General features: G+C 45.4%; 1 protein-coding gene across 5 annotated transcripts in view; it reads right to left on the reverse strand.

The window, feature by feature from the left end:
* Window positions 1-2866: 2866 nt before the first annotated feature.
* Window positions 2867-10394, reverse strand: part of ccdc120a (coiled-coil domain containing 120a) — a 42083-nt gene continuing 34555 nt past the window's right edge. For all 5 annotated transcript variants that reach the window (XM_046057671.1, XM_046057674.1, XM_046057672.1 and 2 more), the window contains 3 exons: window positions 10169-10391; window positions 6974-7232; window positions 2867-6892 (listed from right to left, as the gene is read on the reverse strand). In XM_046057671.1, coding sequence (XP_045913627.1) covers window positions 6787-6892; window positions 6974-7232; window positions 10169-10391 — 588 coding nt within the window. In that variant the 3' untranslated portion in view covers window positions 2867-6786. The remainder of the gene's footprint in view (window positions 6893-6973; window positions 7233-10168; window positions 10392-10394) is intronic.

Consider the following 10394-nt stretch of genomic DNA (forward strand, 5'->3'; position numbering starts at 1 on the left):
TGTGCGTGTTGTGGCTTCACAAATGCTTTGCTGCATACCTCGGTTGTAACGAGTGGTTATTTCAGTCAAAGTTGCTCTTCTATCAGCTTGAATCGGTCGGCCCGTTCTCCTCTGACCTCTAGCATCAACGAGGCATTTTCGCCCACAGGACTCCCGCGTACTGGATGTTTTTCCCTTTTCACACCGTTCTTTGTAAACCCTAGAAATGGTTGTGCGTGAAAATCCCAGTAACTGAGCAGATTGTGAAATACTCAGACCGGCCCGTCTGGCACCAACAACCGTGCCGCGCTCAAAATTGCTTAAATCACCTTTCTTTCCCATTCTGACATTCAGTTTGGAGTTCAGGAGATTGTCTTGACCAGGACCACAACCCTAAATGCACTGAAGCAACTGCCATGTGATTGGTTGATTAGATAATTGCATTACTGAGAAATTGAACAGGTGTTCCTAATAATCCTTTAGGTGAGTGTATATATGTGTATATATATATATATATATATATATATATATAATCCTGCTGTATTTAAATGAAAAAATAGAAAAATAAAATTGACAGTATTGTATATAGTTCAGACATCATATCAGCTGGAGCTGAGATCAGTAAAGTGTGATCTGATATTGATCTATTAACATGGAATCAGTGAAGAGAAATCTTTATTTAAAAACAGCATGTTTACAGTGTGTCATTTTATTTGTATTTACATGAAGCCTTTTAAGTTTCCGACGTCAAACAGCAGAAAGAGTTCAGAGTGAAAAAAGTACAAATGACAAAATAGTCCAAAAAGATAGAAAATGATTTTTACACAAAGTTCAGACTGTACAAGAAACACCGACTATACAGAGTGCACCTGAATGCATCACGACAGAAACAGCTGTGATGTCACTCCCACAGACTGTTTAGACAGCTGGACAACAGCTGATCCTGGACCTGAAGGGGGACTGAACAAATACTGGTACAACAGAGTACTGCACGGTACTAGTACTACTGCACAAGTACAGCACTGTACTCTGACCAAATACTGTCAGGGTTATATCACTGAGGAGGTCGTGTCCTCTGTATGTTAATAATGGCTGGAGGACGAGTTTATATTCTCTGATTAAACACGTGATGAATCAAGGAGTTTGTTTTTTTATTACATTTAAATAAAAAGAATATTTCTAACCAGACCAAAATACCTGGGACCACACTTCAACACAGTGTGACAAAAACTTACATGAAATACAACTGAACAGGTACGTGAATAAATATGCTTCTTTAAATTCTCACAAATTTGTACAGAGTTTGGCTGGTGGAGTTCCGCTGGAGGAATTTGGACCTGTGACTTGTGTGCATTTGTATAATCGTAGCTACAGCCCTGAATATTCACAGTACTCCACAGTACTGTACCCAGACACTGTGTATTCAGAGTTTTGACCAGTTAGAAGAAGTGCATGCTGGGAGTCTTTCTGCTCCTCTGAAGTGCGTTATTTTTCCCACCTGTTTTGCGTCCCGCTCAGTTCCTTCAACGCGTCCTTGTGAGTGAACGTTCGCTGCGACTTACTGAATAACTTTTGTAGTTGTTCTTAATTATGAAATAGGAACGATCTGATTAGTTAATTGACACACGTTAATATAACGAGCGCAGCCTTCTCCCTAGATCTCCCCGACAATTGTTATGTTAACTAAAATGCTTTCATTTGAAATTATTTTAGTGTGTTTTGTTATCTCATACGGTTCTCTAAGCTTTCTGAGTGTAACGTGTTCATTGAACACAGTTTTGGTTATGAATACATGATTTCCTAAAATAAACATGTACTTTAATTTGTATTATTATTACATTATCGTCAGCATCAGTGGCGTCACTGGTTGGTAGCGGGACTTGCCGAAAATTCGAGAGAAAAACTGATGTTCAATCAGAAGAATGCGTCAAAGTAATGGGCTAGCCAATCACAGCGCAGTAGGGCGGGATGCAAAACAGGTGGGGGATATAAATAACGGCTGTGAGGCATGGATGTATAATAAGACGTCATCTCTCGGCCTTACTTCCAGTTTTTCCCAGTGGCCACTCACGGTACTGCAGCAGCCCAGAAGGCATTTTCCACGTAAGCCACCTTTATAAAAGACACAAACAAGGTAAAATGTGACTATTTCTATTAGGAATGGTTGAACCGCGGAGGTTTTATATTTGTAAAACTTTCCTCGAGCTGAGAAAAGCAATTTTTAAATCAGCTACGTCATCACAACGTGGGAACTCGCATGGCCAGAGGGGAAAACCCTACTGTGCATTTTCAGTTGGCCGCGTACCTGAAAGTAAAGCGGAACTTTCATTTTATCCCCATTTAAACCCCAGAGCCGCTCAGCAGCTTTCATAGGAATGGACGTGGCCCCGCCTCCAACGCTGTAAGCAGCTATCTTTATACATCCATGGTCACATGACAGCAGAGTTTGTGCTTTTAATCAGTTTTACTACAGAAACCAAACATGAAAATCCTCCAATAGATATTTCAGTCTGAACAAAGTGGCGGACAGACAGACGTCACTACCACGGCTAAAGAGATGTGGATCCATCATGTCGCTCGCTGCCGCTCGTGTAAATCCACGTTGATGAAGTCAGTCACTGTGACCTTGTCTGCTGGTGAAGTTCATTTGTGACTTTATCTTTCAGACGTCATTAAAACTGCGCGACGTCATGTTGGAGCAAGCAGGAGGTTCAGACTGGTTTCTGAGCTCAGATCAGACTGTAAAAGAGCCGAGGCCTCTGGGAAACACATTCTCACTCCCAAGTCGTCACATATGGACACATGGTGAAGACCCGTTGGCACGAGTTTGTAACGCACTGGGGAAGATATGCAGCGCCATTTATGAACAGTAAAGGTAGATGTAGGATATATGACAGTCAACACTGAGTGTTTTTATTCCTTAAATAGGTTATGTAAGCGGCATAAATTACACATTTAACGTAACTTAAGTCACGTAACATTGTTATTTTAAGCCAAACTATGATGTTCTCATGGTGTCCTGTTTCTCATGTTCCCATGGTGTCCTGTTTCTCATGTTCCCATGGTGTCCTGTTTCTCATGTTCCCATGGTGTCCTGTTTCTCATGTTCCCATGGTGTCCTGTTTCTCATGTTCTCCTAATGTTATGTTTCTCATGTTCTAATGGTGTCCTGTTTCTCATGTTCTCCTAATGTTATGTTTCTCATGTTCCCATGGTGTCCTGTTTCTCATGTTCTCCTAATGTTGTTTCTCATGTTCTAATGGTGTCCTGTTTCTCATGTTCTCCTAATGTTATGTTTCTCATGTTCTCCTAGTGTCCTGTTCTCATGTTCTCCTAGTGTCCTGTTCTCATGTTCTCCTAGTGTTATGTTTCTATGTTAGACGACGTTAAAGGGTACCCAGGATGTTAAAAAGTGAGGCCAAGGGGTCTTGACCAAGCGTCCATATGTGAGGAGCCTGGAGAGAGAATGTGTTGCTCTGGGTGTCGACAGACAGACAACTTATTGAACAGTAATAAACATACTGATAAGAATCATCAGACCTCCATAAAACACTGATTTCACGTGTTAAAAAGTTGCATTTCGTTCATGTCGAGTCCAACATTTTTATAAAAGTGTGAAGCTCGGTACAAAAACAGGCTCCATTCAGTCGATCAATAAACATATTTATCAATCAGTCAACACTGTGACGTCATCGTCTGATTGTCGCTGCAAATTATTTTCATCCTGAAAAGTTGAAAAGCTTCGATCCTCTTATTGCTCTCAGACTGGATCTGGATTCTGACTCCAAGTCCTGCAGAGACTGAAGTCCTCGTCAGACCGACTGACAGGAAGTTCCTTCTCCTGTTCTCATGGTGTCCTGTTTCTCATGTTCTCCAGGTGTCCTGTTTCTCATGTTCTCCAGGTGTCCTGTTCTCATGTTCTCCTAGTGTTCTGTTTCTCATGTTCTCCAAGTGTTCTGTTTCTCATGTTCTCCAGGTGTCCTGTTCTCATGTTCTCCTAGTGATATGTTTCTCATGTTCTCATGGTGTCCTGTTCTCATGTTCTCCAGGTGTCCTGTTTCTCATGTTCTCCAGGTGTTATGTTTCTCATGTTCTCCTAGTGATATGTTTCTCATGTTCTCCAGGTGTCCTGTTTCTCATGTTCTCCTAGTGATGTTTCTCATGTTCTCCTAGTGATATGTTTCTCATGTTCTCATGGTGATATGTTTCTCATGTTCTCCTAGTGTCCTGTTTCTCATGTTCTCATGGTGTCCTGTTCTCATGTTCTCCTAGTGTTATGCTTCTCATGTTCTCCTAGTGTTATGTTTCTCATGTTCTCATGATGTCCTGTTTCTCGTGTTCTCATGGTGTCATGTTTCTCATGTTCTCCAAGTGTTCTGTTTCTCATGTTCTCATGGTGTCCTGTTCTCATGTTCTCCTAGTGATATGTTTCTCATGTTCTCCTAGTGATGTTTCTCATGTTCTCCTAGTGATATGTTTCTCATGTTCTCATGGTGATATGTTTCTCATGTTCTCCTAGTGTCCTGTTTCTCATGTTCTCATGGTGTCCTGTTCTCATGTTCTCCTAGTGTTATGCTTCTCATGTTCTCCTAGTGTTATGTTTCTCATGTTCTCATGATGTCCTGTTTCTCGTGTTCTCATGGTGTCATGTTTCTCATGTTCTCCAAGTGTTCTGTTTCTCATGTTCTCATGGTGTCCTGTTCTCATGTTCTCCTAGTGATATGTTTCTCATGTTCTCCTAGTGATGTTTCTCATGTTCTCCTAGTGATATGTTTCTCATGTTCTCATGGTGATATGTTTCTCATGTTCTCCTAGTGTCCTGTTTCTCATGTTCTCATGGTGTCCTGTTCTCATGTTCTCCTAGTGTTATGCTTCTCATGTTCTCCTAGTGTTATGTTTCTCATGTTCTCATGATGTCCTGTTTCTCGTGTTCTCATGGTGTCATGTTTCTCATGTTCTCCAAGTGTTCTGTTTCTCATGTTCTCATGGTGTCCTGTTCTCATGTTCTCCTAGTGATATGTTTCTCATGTTCTCCTAGTGATGTTTCTCATGTTCTCCTAGTGATATGTTTCTCATGTTCTCATGGTGATATGTTTCTCATGTTCTCCTAGTGTCCTGTTTCTCATGTTCTCATGGTGTCCTGTTCTCATGTTCTCCTAGTGTTATGCTTCTCATGTTCTCCTAGTGTTATGTTTCTCATGTTCTCATGATGTCCTGTTTCTCATGGTGTCATGTTTCTCATGTTCTCCTAGCGTTATGTTTCCCATGTTCTCATGGTGTCCTGTTTCTCATGTTCTCATGGTGTCCTGTTTCTCATGTTCTCCTAGCGTTATGTTTCCCATGTTCTCATGGTGTCCTGTTCTCATGTTCTCCTAGTGTCATGTTTCCCATGTTCTCATGGTGTCATGTTTCCCATGTTCTCATGTTTCCCATGTTCTCATGGTGTCATGTTTCTCATGTTCTCCTAGTGTTATGTTTCCCATGTTCCTAGGTGTCCTGTTTCTTATGTTCTCATGGTGTCCTGTTCTGATGTTCTCCTAGTGTTATGTTTCTCATGATGTCCTGTTCTCATGGTGTCCTGTTCTGATGTTCTCCTAGTGTTATGTTTCCCATGTTCCTAGGTGTCCTGTTCTCATGGTGTCCTGTTCTGATGTTCTCCTAGTGTTATGTTTCTCATGATGTCCTGTTCTCATGGTGTCATGTTTCTCATGTTCTCCCTTAATTTGTGTTTGCTTTCAATTTTTTCGGTATGAAATTATGGTTCCTGAAGTAAGTAACAGGCCAGCAGTGAAGCACCTGTCAGGCTAAATGTTCTCGGTGTGACTCATGTTACACATTCTGTATCACCAATTTAATTAAAAATAAACAAACATGAAAACAGAACCGACCTCACGAGTCGTCGCACCTGTGCAGAGACACAGACAGGAACACCAAGAGAACGGCTTTGTGCGTATAAACTTTCTGTTGCTGCTCAGAGTCAGAGAGAGGAACGTTCTGGTGTTCCTGGTTCTTCACCGGGTGAAAGGAACGAGGAACTCCTGGTTATGTGACGAGGAAAGAAGTGAGCAGGACCGACCTGCAGCGGCGCTTTAACGTTTAGTGCAGAGGCGTCGAGTCCAAACTGTAAGAATACCTGAAGAATCTCACCTGCTGGTTTCTGCCTGGACTCACCTGAGGGATCAAACAGGTCACCTGATCTGATCAGTTTAACCTTTAGCAAGAGCTGATCTGACCAGACAAACGGCGGCGGTGTCAGCTGGTGCAACAGTTTCATCATCATCGTATAAAAACTGCGTTTGATTGTCTGAGCAGAGTCTGATAACAGATTGAAGACGCCGTCGTAGAAAACTTTAAAAACAAATCCTGCAGTTTGACGTGTGACGTCAGAGACGCCACCCTGACATCATGTGTGACGTCATGGTGGGCGGGGTTTCAGGTGAACTGGGGCTACGTCCACACGACTACGATCTGCGTCCACACCAGCGTTTCAGCTCCGCATCAGAGCTGATCTCCGTCTGTACTAAACGACTCAATACGCACGTGACCGTTCACGTACACTGAGCGTGTGCGAGCCGGCGTAAACAGGAAGAAGGTTGTCTGCTCCGCAGCTGCAGAAGGTCTGAGTTTTAAAACGAGAACGTAGTCGTGTGGGCGGAGCCTGAGAGAAGCTGCTGGTGTAACCTGAACGGCGTTCACGCTGAGCTGCCGGAGGTTCTCCTGGTTCTTCAGGAGAACCACAAAGTCTGCGGATCCTGGGGAGCCAGCCCGGGATTGGCCTGTGTATCCGTCCCTCAGCGTCCTGATTGGTCAGACCAGAGTTCCGGGAGACGGCTGATCCACGGTCAGGTCTCTGAGAGGAACTTCCTGTTTCTGAGGAGGGAAGGAGTCGTGGTAGAGAGAGCTGTCCACAGACCTGAGAGAGAGAGAGAGAGAGCGTGAGCTGGTCTTCAGGAGCTCAGGTGTTCTGTACCTGTCCAGGTGACCTGAGTCCTACCTGCCGTGCAGCGGGTGTCCGTGGAACGTGGCCGAATGCGGCAGCTTCTGTTTGTGATGCGGCGGCGCGTGATGATGACCCGTCTCCGTCTGATAGGACGACTGCTGGATGCCGCCGTGAGTCCTCCGTCTGCCCTGCGGAGCTCCTCCCCCTCCGGCCTGACCTTTGACCTTGGCGTTGACCCCTGCGTTCACCTTTCCGTTGGCCTGGGTTTGGTGGGTGGAGCCTATCGTGTTCCTCAGGTACCAGTCCCTCAGACCTGTCAATCACACACATCGAAGATTTAATGACATTACAGAAGACCCTGGTTTTTAAGGCGGACTTGTCGTGTTTTAAGGTAAACTTGACTTTTAAGGCAGACCCTGGAGTTTAAGGTGGACTGGACTAAACGGCTAAAATAACACCTAAAATAAATCAGTAATATCTCCTCAAACATTTGGCCTGGATGCATCATTCTGGTCTCTGAAAGAAGCTGAGGAATAGAAATAAACTATAAATAAACTGCTTATTTTAAATCTATATTTTAATAGAAATATCACCATCAAAACCATCATCAGGTAGATTATAATGCACCTGAATATCTTCTAATACACCTGGAACACACCTGTAACTGGAAATATGATGAAAAGAAACTGATTTACAACAGTTATTACACAAGTTTTCAAAAATATACCAGGCGAATGTTTTGGCCACATTTACTGTTTATATGTTCGCTTTTATTGGGAGTTTTCTTCAAAACATTATTTCTGCCCACACGTTCCAAAAACATAAAGCTTCCAAAACATCGAAACATTTATAAAAACAGTCAGTGTTCCTGTGACTGAAAGAACTGCTGTGTTCTACAGGCTTGAGAACAGACTGTGTTTTAAGGCGGACTCGATTTGTTTTAAGACGGACTCGGACGTGATGTGTTCTAAGGCGGACGTGATGTGTTCTAAGGCGGACGTGATGTGTTCTAAGGCGGACGTGGTGTGTTCTAAGGCGGACTCGTGTTTTAAGGCGGACGTGATGTGTTCTAAGGCGGACGTGATGTGTTCTAAGGCGGACGTGGTGTGTTCTAAGGCGGACGTGGTGTGTTCTAAGGCGGACTCGTGAATTAAGGCGGACGTGGTGTGTTCTAAGGCGGACTCGTGTTTTAAGGCGGACGTGATGTGTTCTAAGGCGGACGTGATGTGTTCTAAGGCGGACGTGGTGTGTTCTAAGGCGGACGTGGTGTGTTCTAAGGCGGACTCGTGAATTAAGGCGGACGTGGTGTGTTCTAAGGCGGACTGGTGTTTTAAGGCGGACGTGATGTGTTCTAAGGCGGACGTGATGTGTTCTAAGGCGGACGTGATGTGTTCTAAGGCGGACGTGGTGTGTTCTAAGGCGGACTCGTGTTTTAAGGCGGACGTGATGTGTTCTAAGGGGGACTCGTGTTCTAAGGCGGACTCGTGTTCTAAGGCGGACGTGATGTGTTCTAAGGCGGACGTGATGTGTTCTAAGGCGGACTCGATGTGTTCTAAGGGGGACGTGATGTGTTCTAAGGCGGACACGATGTGTTCTAAGGCGGACTCGATGTGTTCTAAGGGGGACTCGATGTGTTCTAAGGCGGACTCGATGTGTTCTAAGGGGGACTCGATGTGTTCTAAGGGGGACTCGATGTGTTCTAAGGCGGACTCGATGTGTTCTAAGGGGGACTCGATGTGTTCTAAGGCGGACTCGATGTGTTCTAAGGCGGACTCGATGTGTTCTAAGGGGGACTCGATGTGTTCTAAGGGGGACTCAATGTGTTCTAAGGGGGACTCGATGTGTTCTAAGGCGGACTCGATGTGTTTTAAGGCGGACGTGATGTGTTTTAAGGCGGACGTGATGTGTTTTAAGGCGGACGTGATGTGTTTTAAGGCGGACGTGGTGTGTTCTAATGTGGACGTGATGTGTTTTAAGGCGGACGTGATGTGTTTTAAGGCGGACGTGGTGAGTTCTAAGGCGGACGTGGTGTGTTCTAAGGCGGACTCGTGTTTTAAGGCGGACGTGATGTGTTTTAAGGCGGACGTGATGTGTTTTAAGGCGGACGTGGTGTGTTCTAAGGCGGACGTGGTGTGTTCTAAGGCGGACTCGTGTTTTAAGGCGGACGTGATGTGTTTTAAGGCGGACGTGATGTGTTTTAAGGCGGACGTGGTGAGTTCTAAGGCGGACGTGGTGTGTTCTAAGGCGGACTCGTGTTTTAAGGCGGACGTGATGTGTTTTAAGGCGGACGTGATGTGTTTTAAGGCGGACGTGGTGAGTTCTAAGGCGGACGTGGTGTGTTCTAAGGCGGACTCGTGTTTTAAGGCGGACGTGATGTGTTTTAAGGCGGACGTGATGTGTTTTAAGGCGGACGTGGTGAGTTCTAAGGCGGACGTGGTGTGTTCTAAGGCGGACTCGTGTTTTAAGGCGGACGTGATGTGTTTTAAGGCGGACGTGATGTGTTTTAAGGCGGACGTGGTGAGTTCTAAGGCGGACGTGGTGTGTTCTAAGGCGGACTCGTGTTTTAAGGCGGACGTGATGTGTTTTAAGGCGGACGTGGTGTGTTCTAAGGCGGACGTGATGTGTTTTAAGGCGGACGTGATGTGTTTTAAGGCGGACTCTGGTATGTTACCTCTTCTTACCGCTGCCGGTGGAAACTGCTCGCTGTAAATCACAGACTTGTTTTGTTGCCTCTCCACCTCCACAGGCTCTCTGACCATCCAGTTCTCAGATAACAGACTTGTAAAGTTTCCTGAACTCATTTGAAAGCCTTGTTCTTAGTCTTTCACGCCCAACCTGGGAAACACCGCAGCCAGTTCTCTTTGTTATAGCGGACCAAGCTCCTGGTCCAGATTCTGTTTGTGAGGTCTGTCCTTTATTTATTTTGTGCTGCAGTATCAACAAACAAACTAGTTTTTATAGAAACTGTTATGCAGGTTAGTCTCATTGCGTCTGCTGCCACCAGGTGGCGTCACAGCCTCTCTGCAGTGAAACAGACCGTTTCTGCTGCAGTGACCCAGTTTCTCCACATCATTAAAGATTCAGACCAGAGACCCGCTGAAGATAAACACTGACGGAGCATCGGGGGATATGAGAGTGCTGCACACAGGTCTGGAGCCCGAGGGGGACCAGGTCTGGGTGCAGGTCCACCTAGTAAAGTACAAAACTGCAGTAAAGTGAACTTCCTGTCTCAGCTGTGAGCTACCTTACCTTCCAGGGCGAGGGCCTTGTGGAGGCTCCTGTTGGCCTCCTCCAGCTGAGCGTCCTGGGCAGGGGGCAGCTGTGGTGGCCGGGGGGGCAGCAGGTGGGGGTGGGGGTCTGGCTGGATGGCAGACAGAGGGGGAATCTGGGAATCAGTCTGGCCCTGCGGCACCGGGAGGAAGGGGCCGCAGGACTTTGTGCGGGTCACTTTGACTCTCCGCTGGTCGCCCGCCTG

This window comes from Micropterus dolomieu, linkage group LG08 (assembly GCF_021292245.1).
Source record: "Micropterus dolomieu isolate WLL.071019.BEF.003 ecotype Adirondacks linkage group LG08, ASM2129224v1, whole genome shotgun sequence".
Classification (NCBI taxonomy): Eukaryota; Metazoa; Chordata; class Actinopteri; order Centrarchiformes; family Centrarchidae; genus Micropterus; species Micropterus dolomieu.